The sequence below is a fragment of the Salvelinus namaycush genome, chromosome 19 (assembly GCF_016432855.1).
Source record: "Salvelinus namaycush isolate Seneca chromosome 19, SaNama_1.0, whole genome shotgun sequence".
Classification (NCBI taxonomy): domain Eukaryota; kingdom Metazoa; phylum Chordata; class Actinopteri; order Salmoniformes; family Salmonidae; genus Salvelinus; species Salvelinus namaycush.
Window position 1 is genome coordinate 15,632,411 of NC_052325.1, and position 22,633 is coordinate 15,655,043.

Below are 22,633 nucleotides of genomic sequence, written 5' to 3' on the forward strand. Positions count from 1 at the left end.
TTTGTCCTGATCTTATTCACATTCTGATTGTGCCCACATTGTAGCTGTTGCATCTACACATGGTAGTAAAATGTGTTTCTTATCTGTCCACTTTATCCGCATTGTGACCAGATGTCCTGGTCCCTTCCTGTATGCAAATTATTTGACAAATATTGTTTCAAAATAATAATAATTTATTTTAAGACATATATTGATGCCATAAGTCAATGGCGAATTGGGTTAAGGTTATATATCAAACGTCAATGGTTTTAGACAGCGGGATAATGATGATTTAAATGGTTTCACTGTGAAGAGTCCGTCTAAGTGTCTGACTACCTCAGGAGGTTGTCAGGAAGATCTGATCACAATCAGATCACAATGCTTCTTTTAATCTTCTACACTGTCTAAAAATGTGGGCAAAATCAGAATGTTGGACAAGATTAGGGCAAAGCATGCATGTTAGAAACAGGTATAAACAGGGCTTAAGACATTTACACAGAATTACGACCAACAACTGGAATTCATGTTTATTCATCTTTTATTCAAATAAATTAGCCACACAAATAAACAATCTTTATTTTCATATAACATTCATACAAACACATACACACACAGTCAAGTAGAAAATCAAGAAAATCATAACGCACATTTCTTCATATCCAACATTTTACCAAAAAGGACATCTTACAGATATGCGTCGAAAAGGTTATTTTGTTTTTCAATAGTTTGGTCAAACTAAGTTTGTGAAGAGTTTTCTGGACCAACAGGAGAAACTAAACATATTTCAGAAATGAGATATATTCATTGTAAAGTGAAATGCTTATTTTTTTCTTTAATACAGCAAAAGTAGCAGATCTGGGTCTTATGGGCCCAGCTGTTTTCTCTTTGTGCTGATTGGACAAAAGAGAGTTACTCTGATCATAGGGGGTTTGTTCTGAAGAAGGCACAAGCACTGTTGGTGAGTGTAATCAAGCAAAATATAATGTCATTTAGAAATATTAACACTGCTTATTTCAGAGAGAAATCGATCAAACAACTTTTAAGCTTCAGGCTTCCAACACTTTTCCTCTTCAACATGTTGTTCAAAAGAAGACACTTCACAGATATGGTCAAACTAACCAAAATAACAAAGGTGCACCGCTATCATGGTGTAAACAGCTGAAGTAAATGGTGCTGTTTCAAACACATTCTCAAAAAATAAATAGGCCTAACACATACACCCAAGTACGTTGTATTAACCTCTAGCTAGCGACCTCTACCACCTGCGGCCAATCAATTGAAAAACTCACATTACAGCAAAAAAAAATGTACTGCTACAAGTTGTTTTCCATTTCTTTTCTTATTTTCTTAGAAAATACAAAAACAAATACAGCCATGGTCCTGGAACCCAACTGCTAGGGGAATTTAACACCTTCGCATCTTGTGGCAGAAGCAGCTTGCTCATAGCAGGAGCCACACAGAGTATGCCATGAAAGCACTAGCTAGCTAGCATTTGCTGGAAAGTAGGCAGTGCTTCTTTCTCTTACTCTGCTCTCTCTTTGGCTTATCTCTAGTTCTGCCATTATACAATGGCAGAGGCAACTGTGATGTCAAGAGGAAAAGCACTATGAAATGGTTTGGGTCCTTTCTTTTAAATCTATTCATATCTATGTTCATGTTCATCAAAAACAGAAGCGTTCAGGTACCTGATCTACTCAGCTAGCGCCCTCCAAAAGGTTTTAAAACCTCTTACAATCATACAAAAATGAAAAAATTTACTAATAAAAACAAAGAAATCGAATAAATGCCAGCAGGCAAGTAATGTACGATCCTGTCAGCGCTTCATTTCTCATTTCCTCTGCATTTCAATGTGAAATATTGCATTATAGTCTTTGTTCTGGCTATGTGAAAGCAGTACAGCATATAGCTACACACAGCCTATACATCAAGTGAAAATAAAAGTGGTTAAAGTCTTGTTTTCCTCTGATAGGGAATGACATCATGCTCATACTGTAGGTCTTCAGGATCTTCAGTTTAGACAATGTTTCCACATTTTTGGGACTTGGTTACCTGAGAAGGTAGTGATAAAACAGCAGAATAGCATGGTTGAGGATTCCTCACCAAAATGACATAACAGCAGAGGGAATATGATTAGAAAGTAACCATATATAAGTATAAATTATAAATTGAAATCAACCTTTTTGTAAGGCACACACACACACACACAGCTTGCTAATAGCAATACCTATTGTGCTTTAGACACTCAGCAAGTATATTTTTTATTCAGTTTTGGCTGATCAAGATATACCAGGTTTTTATCTTCTTCTGAGGTAAAAGCAGCATTAGCGCAGCTAGAATCTTGCACAAACAAATCACAGTTTGTCAAATCACTGTAACATTGTGTTCAAAGAAAGTTTGAAGATTAAAATTGTTCTGATGCTGAATGCTTGTAGGATTGCCACAAAGTAATATCTTCTCCAAAAGGCAAATCGTTTTTTTATTTAAATAAAGTAAAAAACAATGAAATGTAATAAAAGTCTCTATACAGTGAGCAAAACTGAAAAAGTAACAAACTAAATCAGGAAGACTAGATCCTCCTGTTTTCAAACAAAAGAACTGAAGAAACTGTTGAAATAGTTCTTACATGACCTCATCTGGTTCATTGATACCACTCCTCATTGTTTTTTAAGATTAGTCCTTCACACACCCCTCCAGAAAAGGAGATGGGTGAGTTGGGTTCCCTATTAGGGAGAAAGGACAGGTACAGTGTTGCGTTGAGGTGGTCCCAGACCTTTATTGCTTCTCTGGGGATCCGACAAGAGCACAGTCACCTCTCCAGAGTTTTGTTATTGCTTAATTGTCAGCTTATGTGATCACACACAGATACACACACCTAGATGTGAGTGTTTGCATGTTGTTCAACAGAATTTAGATTTGTCACTTTCATCATGTAAAAACATCTGTCCACTCTATGCTCAGCTTTTCATATAGTTCTCCCCAATAGTTCTCTTTTCACACTTTGGACAATTTGTTCTGTCGTCCTATCATCTTCTCATCATCTGATGATCTGTGAGCAACTCCACAGCTCAAAGTTCTGTTCCCACTGTCAAAAAGTGCTCACCCTTCTTGTTCATCAGTGATGACATCACCATGACATTTTTACTCTGGTTGCCATACAGAACAAGTACTCTGGTCTAGTAGGAATTTGTTGTTTCCTGTTTCGCCTTTCTTTCTCTCCATTACTTCACCATCACACAGCTGCTCAGCTGCCCACCCAGGCTCAGCTCCTGCATCTCCGACTCTCTCCCGGAGGCTGAATCCAGGCTCCACATCCCCTGCCTGGCCATGAGGGGTAAGGGGCCCTGGGTGAAGGCCTGGCTCTGGGCCTGGGGTTGGTAGTGTAGGTTGGTCTGGGGATGGAGGCTGGGTTGCTGGCTGATGTGCAGGCGAGCCTCGAGGAGGTAAGCAGCGGAGGCCACGGGGGAGAGGAAGGTAGAGGAGGGGCAGTAGGAGGATGATGATGCGGAGCAGGAGGAAGATGACTCCAAAGGCTGCTGCCAGAAGGCGTGCTGGAGAGCCAGGAGACTCTGGTGTGGGGAAAGGGGGTGTTGATGTTCCCCCTGGGGGAGGGAGGAGGCGGAGGTGTCAAACAGGGTTGAGGTGGCATAAACGGATGTGGGGGAGGGGGGCTGCTGCTGGGACAGGAAGAGCAGAGGGTTCTGGGTAGATGCTGACTGAGGAGCCTGGGGCTGGTGCTGGATCTGGAGCATTCTGTAAATAGAGACGGAGAGGAGGGGTTAGAGTTTCACTTACTGTGACTATGTGGTTGTGATTATATTTATGTGCAGGTGTGTGTGTCTCTGTGTGTGTCTACATCTTACCTTTGCTGTTGCAGAACTTCCTCCAGCATGCTGCAGTGCTCATTGATGGTGGGGCCTATTGATCCCCGGCTGCCACGGCTACTGTGGTCGGAGGTCAGATGGCAGACCTGCCTTGCCAGACCATTGATCTTATTCAGACCCAGAAGACCCTTAGTGCGCGTGTTCTTCCTCAGCTGTTGGCGGAAGGCTTTTAGACCTGGGGAGGCGCACAGAGAGGGGATGGGTTAAATTCTGTAGGGCCTGATACATTTCCTTGTAGTGATGATGATGTGAATGATACATACTGTATGTAATGGTTATAAACTAACATCACCCATACCTTGTGTTAGGGAGGTGTCAGAGGCTCTGCGGCCCTCCTGGAAGCTGGAAGCTTGGGCCTGGGGGAGGAGATGAGTGGAGAGGGCCAGCTGGGTACCGGCAGAGACCAGCACCCTGGGGTCAGTCCCAGAGGCTGGCATGGCTGACAGCCCCCCCACAGAAGGGCGCAGGGCAGGGTTGGGGGTGGACAAGGACTTCAGACAGCTGTCAGACGATGCACCATCGGAGAGGCTGACCACGATGCAGGGGGGATTGCACTGGTAGAAGTGAGGGGAGACCTCGGCCAGGGTGTGTCGCCGGGAGGTGGTGGTGGTGGGCAGGACGAGGGGTGAGCAGGTGTTTGTGACCTCCTCCAAGTCACGAGGCCGCACCTCCTCACTGATGCTGGTCTCCAGCAGGCTGTTTGGGGAGATGGAGCGGTTACACAGCAGTCGGTTCAGACTGGCTTCCACCGGGAACGCCACACGCTGGAACAATGCACCATGGTCATATTCCATCTCCGGTTGCATGGGAGGGGTGGTCTTGCAATGAATGGGGTAGGCTGAAGTTCTGAAGCTGTCCTCCATGATGACCTCTGGGGTACCGGAGTCGGAGGTGTTCCTGAGTTTCTGGGTCCAGGGTCCACACTGGCGACTGAGCTGCAAGGCCCGGTGCTCCCTGTCCCTCTCCAACAGCAGGTAGTAGATGGCTGAGAAGTGGTTGTAGCTGCTGCTCAGCAGAGACTGGGGAAAAAGACAAGAGCTGTGTTTGAATACCCATACTGTATACTACATACTTAATGAATATATACTACATACTATTAGTTCATTTTAGTATACTGTAAACTAACGGTATTCTTTCAGTTGAGCTTACTAGCGGTTTGCCTGTCTATCGGAAGTTGATTATGTTGCTATGCAACCTCTTGCTAGCTAGTTAGCATAACACATTACTAGCTAGACATTTTACGACTTCGGGTGTGTTATTAAATTCAATTTGGAGTACCAGAGTGCGCTCAGAGCGTTGTCTGATTGTTCATTTGTAAATGCCATGCAGTTTCACTGGACACTCTGGCCGAGGAGTAGGGTTGATCCTAGCTTGCTAGCTACTTCCAGACACAAATGAGAGAACACCTCACTCTGACCATTTTACTCTCCCTAGCAAAGCTGGTTAGGATGTTTTCATGTTATCCAGAGTGTTGGCGACTGTAATTGTGCTGCTGGCAACAATTTAATTACGCTTATTTGCCGATGTTTACTGACACCGGCCATATTCAACAGGTGTTGATTGTTCGTAAATTCATCAGTTATTCTGCGCTCTGGCTCAGGTACACTCAGAGGAGAGTGCTCTGAAATCGGAGTAGATAGCCAGAACGAATTTACGAATGCACCTGAATGTCCATTAAGAACGCACAACGACTATACCACTAAGAATAACGAGAATAATCAAGTTAATAAACTTTGGGTAGTTAGTTAAATAGCATATAGTTAATATACTGGCAAGTTCGATGTATTAGTAGCCAAAAAACGTTAGCTAGCTAGCTAACATACCGGTACATACTGCTGTAATGATATGCTATGCAGTTCATAAGGATAGCGTAGCTAAGAAATTGTCAGCCAACATAACATGTAAGGTATCTTAACATTTGTCATAATTAGTTAAAGCAATGAATTTGTATCCGCTCTTCGTTGGACTTCGGCTGCATATTTTCCGCCATTTTCTTCAAATCTGAAAACCAATTTCTGAAGAATTGCATTATGGGCCCTAAAAGCACGCAAATAGTGTCCACTGCTCGTATACTTCAAATTTTGGCGAATATAGTACGACATCCGGGAACTTTTGGAATACTAACTATATCCATACTATGACCAATATGCATACTATATACTTAATTTACGTCACAAATACTACGGTTAGTGCGGCTAGTATGAGTATTCGAACACAGCTAAGGACATGTTAGTCAGCCATTTTGGTTCAAAGGGTGTCATAATAAAGGACTGTTTCTCTCACTCTCTATTTCTCTCTAGACAGGAAACACACACGCTCTGCGCCCATCACTCTGCACTCACTCAGTCTGATCTGAGAGACTGCTGTTGGAGCTCATCTTCTCAGCTCAGTGTCAGCCTCTAAAAGCAGATGCCAGTTATCCCCCTAATTCTCCTTACAAAACGAGTAGTAAGCCCACCAGGCGTACAGGGATCCAGGGTGGGTTTGACTGTGGTGCCTGCCCGGGAGGCAGCATAACATACCACCTACTCTACTGCCAGACATAACTAACTGTCTCAAAGCCCCACCACTTTCAACCCAGTACCCAACCCCATTAGCTGTCTCTACAGTTTACTTCAAATACTGTATTTCTAGGACACTAGTGATACTCTGTATAAACAACTATATAACCTATAACCTGTAATCTATATAACCAAGCTCCACTCACTCCTTACCCTCCTCTAATCCTCCTTCCATGACGATAACACCAATCAACGAATCAGCCAATTAACCAACCAATCTGCCACTCACCTCGATGGTCCTCTGGCGGTCGATGCCCAGGGTTTGCATGATGCCCAGGACGGGCTCGCTGTAGTCCCCCAGGTTGGAGTTGTAGTCTGTGAGGGGCAGTGCCATACTGAGGGTCTGGTTAGGAGCTGTGGGGTCAGCCAGCATCCAGCGGTGCTGCTTGATCTGGGCCACGCTGATCCTCTTGGCTGGGTCCACCACCAACATCTTACGGATCAGGTTCTCACAGTCTGGGGGGAAAAGAGTGAGAGGGAGAGAGAGGGAGGATGGAAGGAGGGAGGTAGAAGGGAAAGCAAGGTCATTCTCCGATGCTAGAGCATGTGCTTTAATCTAATATACATTTCATCAGTCAATTTATCAATCCCAATTACACTATGAAATGTGTCACTGTGTTGTTGCCATGGTGATGCATACCTTGAGACATGAAGAAGGGGATTCTGAAGCGCCCCTCTGTGACTCTCTGTCTGAGGGCGGGAAGGCTAGGCCCGTCGAACGGAAGGGATCCGCACACGAGAACGTACAGAACCACACCCAAACTCTGTAGAGAGATAGACCAGGAGGACGTCAACAAATGGTCTCTCCCATTACTTCTGTGTTCATTCATTTTGCATGAAAATAGTAGAACTTGGTTTCAAAACGCTACGTTCTTTGTCATGAATCTTGCCCTGGAGGCAGAACTGAGCGATTTCTGCTAGATAGGCCAGCTGCAAAGTCAAAATTGGCTATATCATAAAACATGTATGAAAACTAAAAAGAGCTTTTTGGTCTTTATTTATGATTAGGGTTAGGCATTAGGGTTAGCAGTGTGGTTAAGGTTAGGGTTACATGCTGACTAGACCGGGCACGCGGGTGAGTCCACCATCACACACATGTTGATTTTGTCCATCCACACCAGATGCAATCAGGACACGCAGGTTGAAATATCAAAACGTACTCTGAAGCAGGTCGAAACGCATGAAACATTCATGGACATTTAGCTAGCTAGCTTGCTGTAGCTAGCTCATTTGTCCTGGGAAATAAACATTAGGTTGTTATTGTACCTGAAATACACAAGGTCCTTTTTTTGGATCTTTTTAGAATTTTTACCCATTTTGAGTCACACAAAATCGTGTGTTCTCTACTCTGACAATTCATCCACAGATAAAAGGGGAAACCTAGTTACTGTCTAGTAAACTCTGATCCTTCAGGCTTCTTCTCCTGTGGACTTTATATGGCGGTTGGCAAACAACTTTAAGGTGCATTTACCACCACCAACTGGACTGGAGTGTGGACCTCAGTTCATCTTTCAATCACCCACGTGCGTATAGGCGCCTAAAAACCAATGAGGAGATGGGAGAGACGGGACTTGTCACGAACGTCGTAGTGAGGAGACCAAGGCGCAGCGTGATTAGAATACATTCTTCCTTTTAATAATGAAGAACACTTAACAAACAACACAAAATAACAAAACGAACGTGACCGCTATAACACTGAGTGCAAACATGCAACCTCACATAGACAATAAATGGAAAATGGCAACCTAAATAGGATCCCCAATCAGAGACAACGATAAACAGGTGCCTCTGATTGGGAACCAATCTAGGCCACCATAGACCTACATAATGCCTAGGCTACACACACACACCTAGACATACCCAAAACCCTAGACAAAAACACACATACCACCCTCGTCACACCCTGACCTAACCAAAATAATAAAGAAAACAAAGATAACTAAGGTCAGGGCGTGACAGGACTTGCAACGCGTCAAAAACAGAACCAAGTTCTATTTTAGCGCCTGGCTACGCAGAACCTCATTGATGGGCGCGAGCAGTTGAAATTACTGAATAACATGTATGTCTATATTTATTTTGCAAAGCTCGCACACGCAACGCGTCGGTGTGGTCAACATGTTAGGTTTAAAATCAGATCTTATGACTCTGTGGCTGTGCCAGCTAGTGACCACTCTGCAGGGCTCTTCTCCAAGGCAAGATTCATGACAATAAATGCCAACCTGCGTTCAAAACATGGGTAGCCATGTTGTGTGCGGTTTCCCTGTGAGCCCTTACCCAGATATCCAACTGTGGCCCTTCGTACTCCTTCCCCTCAAACACCTCGGGTGCTGCATAGGGGGGGCTGCCGCACCACGTAGACAGGGGCTCGCCTGAGTTGTAGAAGTTTCCAAATCCAAAGTCTGAATGGGAAGGAGGAGATCGACTAATGATTATTTGTGTTGCTGAGTGCGTGCGCGCGTGTGTGTGTGTTAGTGTGTGTGTTTATTGACTACAGCCTGTCACACTGGGTCTTTATGGCATCAGATCAGCCCTGCTCTTATTCTACTATTTTACCATGAAGAACCCTCTAATTCTTGGCAGTTGACACTTCATTAGCACAGACCCAGTGATGCATGGCTTCTCTTTAGTAGAGACATTTAGCAGTCTGAATATCAGTAGGGAACCATCAAGGACAGAGGGTAGTCTGCTATCTATTATCTCCCACACAAGACTCACCGGCCAATTTGATGTTCATATTGGTGTCCAGCAGCAGGTTCTCAGTCTTGAGGTCACGGTGAACGATGTGGTGCCTGTGGCAGTAGTCCACCGCCATCAGGATCTGCCAGAACTTCTTCCGTGCCTCATCCTCGCTCATGCGCCCGTTTGAGGTCAAGTAGTCTAGAGGAAAAGAGGGAGAAGAGAGGGGGACAGTTTAGATTCAGAGAACTAAATAAGGACTGTAAATACTGGGTAAGAATATTTGACCCCTTTATTATGTAAAATGAAACAGCCCAACATAGTTTACAACAAAGGGGATATTGAATTTAATCCTCACCGAACATCTCTCCATTTTTGGCGTATTCTGTCACAATATACAGCATATCTTTAGTCTCCATAACCTAAGAGGAATACAAAGAGAGACAATGGAAAGAGGTTAGCAAGAAGTAGGCTACACACAATTGCAGTGATAACGTGAGGAAAGAGGTCTTTCCACTGCAAAGGCTGCTGTAAGTGTTTTAGCAGAGCCAGGACTGGGCACTGGGGATGTTTTCTGGACACCTTATCTTTCCCCTGACCACACTTCCTCTCATTCACACACACACACACACACACACACACACACACACACACACACACACACACACACACACACACACACACACACACACACACACACACACACACACACACACACACACACACACACACACACACACACACACGACACGACACTCTGACTTTCCATGATATGCACTGTTGCATAACAGAGCTGACAGGCACTTCCTGCATGCTCTTTGTTTATAGGATATGAACACAGAAATAGTTCAAACCACTATTCAAATCAAATCAAACTTTATTTGTCACATTCGCCGAATACAACAAGTGTAGACTTTACAGTGAAATGCTTACTTACAAGCCCTTAACCAACAGTGCAGTTCAAGAAGAAGAACATATTTACCAAGTAGACTAAAATAAAAAGTAATAATAAAAAAGTAACACAATAAGAATAACAATAACGAGACTATATACAGGGGGCACTGGTACCGAGTCAGTGTGCAGGGGTACAGGTTAGTTGAGGTAATCTGTACATGTAGGTGGGGGCGAAGTGACTATGTATAGGTAACAAACAAACTGCGAGTAGCAGCAGTGTACAAGACGGGGGGTGTTAATGTAAATTGTCCGATGGCAATTTTTATGAATTGTTCAGCAGTCTAATGGCTTGGTGGTAGAAACTGTTGAGGAGCCTTTTGGTCCTAGACTTCGCGCTCCGGTACTGCTAGCCGTGCGGTAGCAGAGAAAACAGTCTATAACTTGGGTGACTGGAGTCTCGAACAATTTTATGGGCTTTCCTCTGACACTACCTATTATATAGGTCCTGGATGGCAGGAAGCTTGGCCCCAGTGATGTACTGGGCCGTTCGCACTACCCTCTGTAGCGCCTTACGGTCAGATAACGAGTAGTTGCCATACCAAGCGGTGATGCAACCGGTCAGGATGCTCTCGATGGTGGAGCTGTAGAACCTTTTGAGGATCTACAGCTGCACCATCGAGAGCATCCTGCCCAGTATTCCCACTAATACTGTGTTGTCTGTCATCAGTTTTCAACAGAAACCTAATCTCTTTCCTTCTGGGAAAGGAAGAGAAAAGTTCAGACACAAAGGACGAGCTTGTGTTTCGAGAACCCATCACCACCGCAAAGACAAAAAGAAAAAGAAGGAAAGACACAATGCTCCATCCCCTTCCTGGAACTCCCGGAAACTTCCCAGGGCCAGGAGAGCCCTCGGGGACCAAACATTGTGGGAGTGTTGTGTCACTACCACTTCTGAAGAAAAGACTGATATTCATCACTGCCAGGACTCAATAAACCAACACCTAAAGCTATGTCACACATTTTATAGCCTCATTTAATTTCCAACACAGTTTCTCTTTCACTTTTCTAACTCTGTGAGAGACGTTGGGCAGCAGTCATTTTTAGGGCGGCACAGAGGCTCCCATACAGAGAGTAACTTATAGTCTTTATCTGAAATGAGAACCACTCTGTCCCTCTCACCTAGAGGTGCTGCTGATGTCATACAGGCTTCCAGAGAAGAAGTCTAGCACGTTAAGGGCCCTCATACTGGCCCCTGAAGAGTGGTGTGTGGGGGAGTGTGTGAATGAGAGAGAGACAGACAGAAATCGAGAGAGAGCGAGAGAGAGCAAGAGAGAGAGAGAAAGAGGCTGTGATGATCTCCAGAAATGCAGAAAAAAGGGACATTTTGTTCACATAAGATGGAAACTGCAGCTTATTTAAAGGTCAAGGATCAACGCTTTGGTGTTATTCTTGAGGCTTTCCCCCTCTCCTCTTCTAGCTACTTTCTCTCCTCGACTAGTCATACGGTACAGACTGCTCGTAATTCACTGTTCTGTTTTTGGTTATTGGAAGAGGAGGATGATAAGGAGAGGATGTGACCTCTTGATCACACGATCGCCTTCACTGCACTACACCTCCCCCTCAGTGGGCAGATGATGGGGTGTGAAAGAGAAAAGGGTTTCCCTCAGGTCATAGAAACCTGCTCTAACCTTCATCAAACAGCTAGCACCTGACAAGCTTAACCCTCACTGTTTCCCAGAGAGAGAGGGAGCAACAGAGAGAGGGACAGAGTGAGAGGGAGACTTTTGTTATCTATTTCACTTGCTTTGGTAATGTAAACATATGTTTCCCATGCCAATTAAGCCCCTTAAATTGAAATTAGAGAGAGAAAGAGAGATATCTATAGAGAGAGAGCGATATATATATATATATAGAGAGAGATATATAAATATATATATATAGAGATATATATATATATATAAAAAGAGAGATATATATAGAGAGATAAATATATATATATATAGATATAAATATATATATAGATATATATATAGAGAGAGAGAGATAGATAGATATATATAGAGATAGATATTGTAACGTCCGGGGTGTAGTGGGTGAGAAGTCAGGCGCAGGAAGCAGAGAGTTCAGGGTAGTGCTATACCTTTTAATGCACAAAAAACGGTGAACATAAGCCAACCCCACGAAACACAGGGCGCACCCCAAAACAAATGCCCCAAACACGGGGAACTTAAACAGTCCAGCAAAACCCATAAAAATGGGAAACCCGTAACTCACAGACGTGTACACACGTACACCAAACAATCCCGCACAATCAATCAGTCAGCCTAAAACACAAACAGCCTAAAACACAAACAGGTGAAACCAATAAACAGAAAGGGGAAAAGGGATCAGTGGCAGCTAGTAGGCCGGTGACCGGTGACGACGACCGCTGAGCGCCACCCGAACAGGAAGGGGAGCCACCTTCCGTAGGAGTCGTGACAGATATAGATATATATAGAGATATATAGAGATATAGATATGTATAGAGAGATATATATATATATAGAGCGAGATATATATATATAGAGAGAGAGATAGAGGAGGGGGGGCAGAGAGAGAGAGAGAGAGAGAGGTAGAGCCCTGTGTCTCTTTAGGGGGACTATCCCTCCGTATTACTCTGCTCACAGTGGCTCATCTGACATAGAGAGTAACTGAGGAATCGTCCTCTGGAGAACATATGACTTGCCTGACTCAGGCTTTCCTGTCTCACTCAAGGCGTGCGAGTGGGGTCGCATTGGGCGCTGTGTGTGTACTTTGTGTGTGTGTACTTTGTGTGTGTGTAAGGGCATCTGCACCAGAGTGTCAGGCCTGCTGAGGGAAAAAGTGGATTTGTGGTAGCGTCATTAGGGGCCGAGCAGCTTGGCCTTTACGTGAGGAACAGAAACATTGCACTTGACTACCATAGACGCTAATTGAGCTTGACACTCAGACCTAGAGACTGACTCATCCAAGCAATTCTCTTTCCTTCCCTCTGTCTACTTCTCTGCTCCTCTGTCATCATCTCACCAAAGAGAAAAAGAGGTCAAAAAGGATTGAATTAATATGTGTACTTATGTTTCACAGCAACGTGTCCTAGGAGTCAGCAGCTAGCTTTAAGATGAAGACACACACACGTGCACACACACTCCATGACAATAGTACAGCTGCAGCGCTGTGATATTCAAGACGATATACCACAAACCCTGATGTATCATAACACACACTGAGTCCTTACGTTCTCTCCATCAAATCCCACACCTCCATCCCTACTCCCTCTGCCTCTCCTGCTTATTCTGCCTGTGTTGTTTGTCCTCAGCACCCGCTCAGCATGTGTCTCTCTCTGTGGACACGTAGCCAAACACATGGACCAGTCACTCAGCTGTATCCATGCAGGATACGGTGTCAGTCAACACACCCAAAAGAACACACACACACATCCAATAACAATGTAACCATATTGTAATAGACAGCACACACACCTGGTAGAGTTTGATGATATGGGGGTGGTTCAGCAGCTTCATGATCTGGACCTCTCTGTAGATCTTCTCTAGGTTGGATGGGTTTAGTCTGGTCTTGTCAATGATCTTTATGGCCACCTGGCAGTGGACAACCAACCAACAAAGCAAACTGTAAACACACGGGTATGTAGGTCTACTATATCTAGGACAAATGCAATATGAGAGGCTGATATGATTCTATCAATTAAAAAATAAATAAAATGAGTTCTGTCTGTGTGATTTTGAAAGGAATAAAATATGACATGAAAGCATTGTTAATGAAAGAGCAGGGATGCTAACCTGTGTTTTGGTGACTTTGTGCCTTGCCAGTTTGACCACAGCGAAGTTTCCTTTCCCCAGTGTGCGGATGATCTCGTAGAAGCCGACCTGTAGAGGCCTTCCATGAGTATGGTTGGGCTGGGACCCCGAGCTTCTCTCCTTTACGATCACCATGATGCCACACTGATTAACGTATTCCAAAGGATACGATTCAAATTGTGTGTAGTTGGCTATCTGCGACGCAAAATACAAACGTGTAAATATCAAATGCACATAAGCCTATGCGTAATGACATTATTATTTTTGTTTTTATTATTGTAGGCCTATTATTAGTGTGTTATCAAATGCATTACATTATCAATGTATTATTATAACGAATGATAATAACGTTATAATTATAGTCCTAATCATTAGGCTACACATTTAGCTAGGCGTAGCCTATTCGTTCTCATCAACAATTAAAATTCTGAATTAACATTTGCATTGCACCATGATGACGCAGAAAAGTATTAAATATAGACCACATCCCTTCACATCTGTACAATCTTGCACTAAATTGAATTATCCTACTGAACTAAACATATAGCTTATTCATTATATTTGATAAGCGCCGGATTCAAACTATAAACATGCCCAAATGTGAGAAGTCAATGGATAATAGACATGTGTGCCTTTATAACACAAAACACAATTGTTATGTGTTAAATAATTAAAAGTTAAATTGCAGCTCCGCGCATATAGGCTGCCAAAAACTGAGACAAATAAAAAAAACTATTATTATACATGTGCATTATAGAACCACATTGAACTGTAAGCCAGTTTTTCCAAACAATCATAAGAGCATTGCAGTGTCTTACCGTTTTGGATGTCGGTACACCTCTCACATTTCAATCGGTTGTCATAGGCAGGTAGCTAGCTACAAGTCATTCCATAAGGATATTACGAGAAAAAAATACGAGAAAAGTATAAAACAGCATATAACTTTTTAATTGTCTTTCTTTTAACGAAATATGTACAGAAATGTACAGCACAGTGTGCCAGTTGTACCAGTAAGAACTATTTACAGGGTGACTTGGCCGGTCATATAATCGGCTCCTGCACTGCCCTGCTCCGTCTGCATGTGCGCTCCTATGGAATGCGGACATCCACGGTGTTCATGGGGAAACTCCTCCTCTCCTCCTCCCATAACAAGTTGATAACATTTCAATGACGTCACACCCGCGTCAGAGCTTCGAGTGGGGCGCAAGGCCGGGCGCGAGCGCAAAGCAGAAGTTGCTGGGCAACCGTGCGGCTTGGCGCGTGGTGACGCGAGTGCGGATGGAGAGGTTGCTTGGAGACGAGAACGGTGACGTAAGTCCCGGAGATGTGTCACCACGTGATGTTTCCTCCCAAGCTGCTGATGTATAGCAGAGCTTGAGTTGGCACTCGCTCATCACGGCGTTTATGTTCGCTCCCTCGACTTTCAAGTTGCCTTTCCTCTCCTTACTTCAGTGGAAAAAAGTGAAACCAAAAATGGTTCTTAATCCTTATGAACCTTTTTTTGTGGTTGCACACATCATGCTATTGTATTCTATTCTATTCTATTCTATATTATAATTATATTACTAAACTGAACAAAAAGTAGAAGAAACTGTATTACGGAACTAAGAGAAACGATGTAAAGTATGATGGAGTACTTTAAATGAAATTGTGGGCAGAAAGACTAATTCAACTCTTTCATTGAATTAGAAAGGCTCATTCAGCACAAAACCTTTTGATATTGGCAATTATTTGAATGGCTATTTCATTGGCAAAGTGGGCAAACTCGGACATGAAATGCCAACAACAATCTGTGAGCCACCATATTCATGCATACAATTTCTAATAATGAAAGAAAAACATTGTAATTTTGAAATATGTAAAGTTAGTACAGGAGAGGTGGAAAAATTATTGCAGTCCATCAATTCTAATTTATTTATTTATTTCACCTTTATTTAACCAGGTAGGCCAGTTGAGAACAAGTTCTCATTTACAACTGCGACCTGGCCAAGATAAAGCAAAGCAGTGCGACAAAAACAACAACACAGAGTTACACATAAACAAACAATAATGGGAAACCACCTGGTATTGACAACTTAGATGGGAAGCTACTGAGGATGGTAGTGGACAATATTGCCAGCCTTGTTTGTCATATCTTTAATCTGAGCCTGGAGAAAAGTGTTTGTCCTCAGACCTGGAGGGAGCTAAAGTCATTCCGCAACCCAAGAATGGTAAAGCATCCTTTAATGGTTCTAACAGCAGATCAATCAGCTTGCTGTCAGCTCTTAGCAAACTTTGGGGAAATCCACTTGTTCTTCAGACAAGGTCTGAACATTCTGTTTTGTTGTTTGATGCAAGAAACAACTTTACAAAATAAAATGCAAAATTATTCCCATACCATTATTACAGAGAATCAGACAAAGTATGCTACCCATTGCCTATTGGCTATTTATCTTATTCAAGTCTGTCTCAAAATACAACACTGCCCATTTAAGACAAAAACAATCTCTTTACCTGACTCCCTTTTCAAAGATGGCTAGAAATGTACAAAGTTTGTGCTCTTGTAGGAAGCATTCACTCCCACATTGCTGACTACAAGTTAGTTATAACTTGGCTAATAACTCACTAACTAGCAAAGAATATGGACAAATGTGAACACTTGGCTACATGCAGCTCTCGCTTTAATCTCAAAACAAGCCTATAATAATCATGACCGCTCATGCTGTAAAACCGTCCAGTTCAAAGTTAATGGCATAAATCCATGTATGGCCATGGTCTATTTGCATATAGGCCTACAGCAGCTCTGATTGGATATGGCGCACCGGTCTGTGTAGAGAATGGGCCTGCCTGTCATTGCAATAGAATCCTACTACGATGTGCTCTGCCTACAACAAAATCTCTTGCATAGTTAGTTTTGTTTGAGTATTTTGCTTTCAAAGTGGCTAATATTGCGTTGATTCGATCACAATTTCCACAGTAAAGGGAAATGTTGACAGTGTTAACAGAGACAACTCTAGAAAGCTCGGTGAAGTTCAATCTGGTGCTTCTCTGCCCCGTGCTGATATTTCTTCTGTGCAGCAGTCGACAAAACAAGTCCTGCAGGTTCTAGTTTGATCTAATTTTGACTATTGCTCTGTGATATGGTCAAGTGCTGCAAAGAAAGACCTAGAAAAGCTCCAGTTGGCCCAGAACAGAGCAGCACATCTTGCCCTTCAATGTAGTCAGAGGGCTAATGTCAACAGTATGCATGTCAGTCTCTCTTGGCGCAACGCAGAGGAGAGATTGATTGCATCAATTATTCTTTTGGTGAGCAATATTAATGTGTTTAAAAGATATAGCTCTGACAGACATACTGTACTTACCCCACCATACATGCCACATGGGGTCTCTTCACAGTCCCCATGTCCAGAACGAATTCAAGAAAGCATACAGTATTATATAGAGCCATGATTGCATGGATCTCCCTTTCATCTCACATGGAGCAAGTGAACCGCAAACTTAGTTAAAAAAAACAAATAAAGCAACACCTCACGGCACAACGCCTCTCCCCCATGTGACCACGTTTTTGTGTGTATGTATTGACATGTACTGTCTGTCTCTTCCTGACCCCCAACAAGTTCATTAATATGGGACAGCTGGAGATCGAATTTGAATATTGAAACAATGTTGCAAATATTGGAGAGACAGACAGCAAGGTTTATACAAATCTCCGCTGTTGAAAACTAAATGTTAGTCTAAAAGAAATGTGAGATAATGTCTAAATGCTTTTTGTAATGGAGATCAAGTTTCTAAATTGCTTGGCTGGGCTGATGAGACAGTGGATTGCTCAGTCAGATGGAACAGAGTAAATAGGCATTTTAATGTCATATATTTAGCGGGTGATAACTTGTCGAATACACACAGGCTGGAATGCGGTTTTAACCAATCAGCATTCAGGACTAGACCCACCCATTGTATAAACACAAACACACACGCAAAATGACATGCACTTGAGCAGAGCAGGGAGTAGGGATTAATATAAGAGTGAAGGGGGAGGGAAAGAGAGAGCAAATAAGAGGCGTGAGAGGGGGAGGGGTGGATAAAAAAGATAAGAGAGGAGTAGAGGGGAGAGGGAAGGAGAGAGAATAAGAGAGATGTAGCCTAGAGGGAGATGGTAGAGGGGGAGGGTATCAGAGAAAGAAGGAAGGTGAGAGAGATGAGAGGACAGGAAGAGAGAAATTGGATCGTGAGAGCGTGGACTGAGTGGCTCTGCATTTGGTTTGCTGCAATACGCACACATGCACAAATGCATTCACACTTTTTCAACACTCAGCCAACTGACATTTTCTCCTGAGGTGCTGACCTGTTGCACCCTCTATAACCACTGTGAGTATTATTTGACCCTGCTGGTCATCTATGAACGTTTAAACATCTTGAAGAACAATCTGGCCTTAATGGCCATGTTCTCTTATAATCTCGACCTGGCACAGCCAGAAGAGGACTGGCCACCCATCGGAGCCTGGTTCCTCTCTAGGTTTTGTTGGTGTTCGTTCCTTGTTCACCTTGTTCATTGTCAATCATTGGCTCATTGGTGAAATTAGCATTCAGACAATATCTTTAACTAAATCATTCAATAACCTTTATTAATGCAATTGCAGACAGAAGTTGACAACAGGAACATAGCACGCATGTTTCTGAGTAAGTTCTGCAAAATAAAAAAGGTTCCAAGTTGCTTTTATCATGCTTGTAGTCAACCCCCTGTGATGTAACTGCCTACGTCATTACCTTCTACTCACCAAAACCATACCTACACAGCTATATAAACAAGAGTTTTAGTGTTATCTAAAAGCTTAGCAGTAAATGTCCAAGTTGATTTATAGTGGAATGTCTGACTAGTCTCTTATCTCTTACACTCCCCTGCAGAGTTCTGTCTTCACAGTCACACATTTCTCAGACAGTTTCTTTATAAGAGGCAGAGATTAGAAAAGACTGTGGAACAATATTAAACCTCTTAATCTGTAGTCTAGGACCCTATACATGTAAGGGTCTTATAACCCCTCCCCTTCTATTAATACAACCTAAGCATAATCAATTATTTTAATACATCAAACATTTGGTACAGCACCTATCATGACCCCTAGGTGAACCCCTGACAGTTTCTTCCTAGGTTCCTGCCTTTCTTCAGAGTTTTTCATGGCCACTGTGCGTCCACATCTGTATTGCTTGCTCTTTGGGGATTTTTAGGCTGGGTATCTTTATAAGTACTTTGTGACAACTGATGATGTAGAAAGGGCTTTATAAAATTAATTTGATCGATTGGTTGACGTCAACACCCTTACAAAAAATCAGGAGTCAGACAAGTGGATTTTAGACACGTGTGAAGTTTTACATGGATTTTTCATGTGACTCAGACAAGCGGTTTTCAGATGTGATATTGTAAATTTCAACATGTGTGCTTTTGTAAGTGGCGGGACTAGAACCAAAGGGAGAAGCCAATGTCTTGACCATTAGACAAAGAGGGCCAACACTGGGTTCCTCTTCCAATGTATATCAATTTCTCTCAATCTCAGATTTCAAAATTGCGCTGTCAAACATTTAACAATTTAATTGAGATAACCACAGGATTTGCTGTGATTAATCACAATTTATCTCAAATTCAGAATTTTATCAAATTGAGCTGTAATTAAGATATTTCTATATTACAAGAACATTGACGTCTTGTTTTTGTCCAAAGCAACGGTTAGCAAAATCAGGTAAATGAATAAAACCCACTTTCTTTCATCTCAATGTCAACTTGCTTTCACATCCCCTTGTTGTTTTTAGCTGTATAGATTGTATTTGATGTTTTCAGTGTATTTTGAAAAATGTCTCTTTCAAGGAACTACCCTAGAGTTTGTTTAAACTGAAAACAGCATATCCTGGGGCTGCATTTACTGTAGCTGGGGACTTTAAAAAGGGACATCTGAAGAAACGCTACTGTAATTATATCAACCCATCTCCTATACTACACACACATAGAAGACTCCAGAGGGCTCTCCATAGGGTGGTGGGGTCTGCCCAACGCATCACCGGCGGCACAGTTCCTGCCCTCCAGGACATCTACCACACTTGGTGTGACAGGAAGGCCAAGAAGATCATCAATGAACACAGCCATCTGAGCCTAGAAGGTAGAAAGAGTACAACTGCATCAAAGCTGGGACCAAGAGACTGATAAACAGTTTCTATCTCCAGGCCATCAGACTGTGAAACAGTTATTACTAGCCAGTCTCCGTCCAGTGAACATTAGTACTGTTACTAGCCGGCTACCACCCGGTACTCAAATCAAATCAAATTGTATTAGTCACATGCGCCGAATACAACAGGTGTAGACATTACAGTGAAACGCTTACGTACGAGCCGCTAACCAACAATGCAGTAAAAAAAAAAATATGGATAAGAATAAGAAATAAAAGTAACAAGTAATTAAAGAGCAGCAGCAAAATAACAATAGTGAGACTATATACAGGGGGTACCCGTACGGAGTCAATGTGTGGGGGCACCGGTCAGTTGAGGTAAAATGTACATGTAAAGTGACTATGCAGAGACGATAACAACAAAGAGTAGCAGAAGTTTGTGAAAAAAGGAGGGGGGGGTATAGGTGGGGCAATGCAAATAGTCTGGGTAGCCATTTGATTAGGTGTTCAGGAGTCTTATGGGTTGGGGGTAGAAGCTGTTTAGAAGCCTCTTGGACCTAGACTTTGCGCTCCGGTACCGGTTGCCGTGTGGTAGCAGAGAGAACAGTCTATGACTAGGGTGGCTGGAGTCTTTGACAATTTTAGGGCCTTCCTCTGACACCGCCTGGTATAGAGGTCCTGGATGGCAGGAAGCTTGGCCCCAGTGATGTACTGGGCCATTCGCACTACCCTCGGTAGTGTCTTGCCGTCGGAGGCTGAGCACCATACCAGGCAGTGATGCAACCAGTCAGGATGCTCTCGAAGGTGCAGCTGTAGAATCTTTTGATGATCTGAGGACCCATGCCAAATCTTTTCAGTCTCCTGAGAGGGAATAGGTTTTGTCGTGCCCTCTTCACGGCTGTCTTGGTGTGCTTGGACCATGTTAGTTTGTTGGTGATGTGGACACCAAGGAACTTGAAGCCCTCAACCTGCTCCACTGCAGCCCCATCGATGAGAATGGGGGTGTGCTCAGTCCTCTTTTTCCTGTAGTCCACAATCATCTCCTTTGTTTTGATCATGTTGAGGGAGAGGTTGTTGTTCTGGCACCACACGGCCAGGTCTCTGACCTCCTCCCTATAGGCTGTCTCATTGTTGTCGGTGATCAGACCTACCACTTAATGATGGTGTTGGAGTTGTGCCTGGCTGTGCAGTCATGAGTGAACAGGGAGTACAGGAGGGACCTGCGCACGTGCCTCTGAGGGCCCCTGTGTTGAGGATCAGTGTGGCGGATGTGTTGTTACCTACCCTTATCACCTGGGGGCGGCCCGTCAGGAAGTCCAGGATCCAGTTGCAGAGGGAGGTGTTTTGTTCCAGGGTCCTTAGCTTATTGATAAGCTTTGAGGGCACTATGGTGTTGAACGCTGAGCTGTAGTCAATGAATAGCATTTTCACACAGGTGTTCCTTTTGTCCAGGTGGGAAAGGGCAGTGTGGAGTACAATAGAGATTGCATCATCTGCGGATCTGTTGGGGCGGTATGCAAATTGGAGTGGGTCTAAGGTTTCTGGGATAATGGTGTTGATGTGAGCCATGACTTCATGGCTACAGACGAAGCACTTCATGGCTACAGACGTCAGTGCTATGGGTCGGTAGTCGTTTAGGCAGGTTACCTTAGTGTTCTTGGGCACAGGCACTATGATGGTCTGCTTAAAACATGTTGGTATTACAGACTTGGACAGGGAGAGGTTGAAAATGTCAGTGAAGACCCTTACCAGTTGGTCAGCGCATGCTCGCAGTACACGTCCTGGTAATCCGTCTGGCCCTGCGGCCTTGTGAATGTTGACCTGTTTCAACTCACATTGGTTGCGGAGAGCATGATCACACAGTCTTCCATAACAGCTGGTGCTCTCATGCATGTTTCAGTGTTTTTTGCCTCGAAATGAGCATAGAAGTAGTTTAGCACGTCTGGTAGGCTCGTGTCACTGGGCAGCTCTCGGCTGTGCTTCCCTTTGTAGTCTGTAATGGTTTGCAAGCCCTGCCACATCCGACGAGCATCAGAGCCGGTGTAGTACGATTCAATCTTAGTCCTGTATTGACACTTTGCCTGTTTGATGGATCATAGGAGGGCATAGCGGGATTTCTTATAAGCTTCCAGGTTAGAGTCCTGCTCCTTGAAAGTGGCAGCTCTACCCTGCACCTTAGACACTGCTGCCCTAGAGTCATTGAACACTGGTCACTTTAATAATGTTTACTTTATATGTATACAATGTATGCAATGTATTCTGGTTATGGCTCATATATAACTACTGCTGTACACACCTATTACATTGGTAATACTGTCCATACTGTTCATACGCACCATTATATTCAGTGCCTTCAGAAAGTATTCACACCCCTTGACTTTTTCCACATTTTGTTGTGTTACAGCCTGAATTTAAAATTGATTAAATTTCGATTTTTTCGGGTCACTGGCCTACACACAATACCCCCATAATGCCAAAGTGGAATTATGTTTTTCAAACATTTTTACAAATGAATGAAAAATTCTCTTTTGAGTCAAAAGGCATTCAACCCTTTGTTATGATAAGCCTATATAAGTTCAGGAATAAATATTGGCTTAACAAGTCACATGATAAGTTGCATGGACTCACTCTGTGTGCAATAATAGTGTTTAACATCATTTTTGAATGACTACCTTATC

General features: G+C 43.3%; 1 protein-coding gene across 1 annotated transcript; it reads right to left on the bottom strand.

Moving 5' to 3' along the window:
* Window positions 1–535: 535 nt before the first annotated feature.
* Window positions 536–14,938, bottom strand: LOC120064174 (serine/threonine-protein kinase SIK2-like). Its single transcript, XM_039014561.1, has 11 exons — window positions 14,643–14,938; window positions 13,807–14,019; window positions 13,489–13,605; window positions 9,456–9,519; window positions 9,137–9,298; window positions 8,696–8,820; window positions 7,062–7,185; window positions 6,651–6,877; window positions 4,159–4,879; window positions 3,840–4,035; window positions 536–3,729 (listed from the first exon to the last, which is right to left on the bottom strand). The coding sequence occupies exons 2-11, from the start codon at window positions 13,957–13,959 to the stop codon at window positions 3,198–3,200; spliced, it is 2,421 nt and encodes an 806-aa protein (XP_038870489.1). The 5' UTR covers window positions 13,960–14,019; window positions 14,643–14,938; the 3' UTR covers window positions 536–3,197.
* Window positions 14,939–22,633: the final 7,695 nt, after the last annotated feature.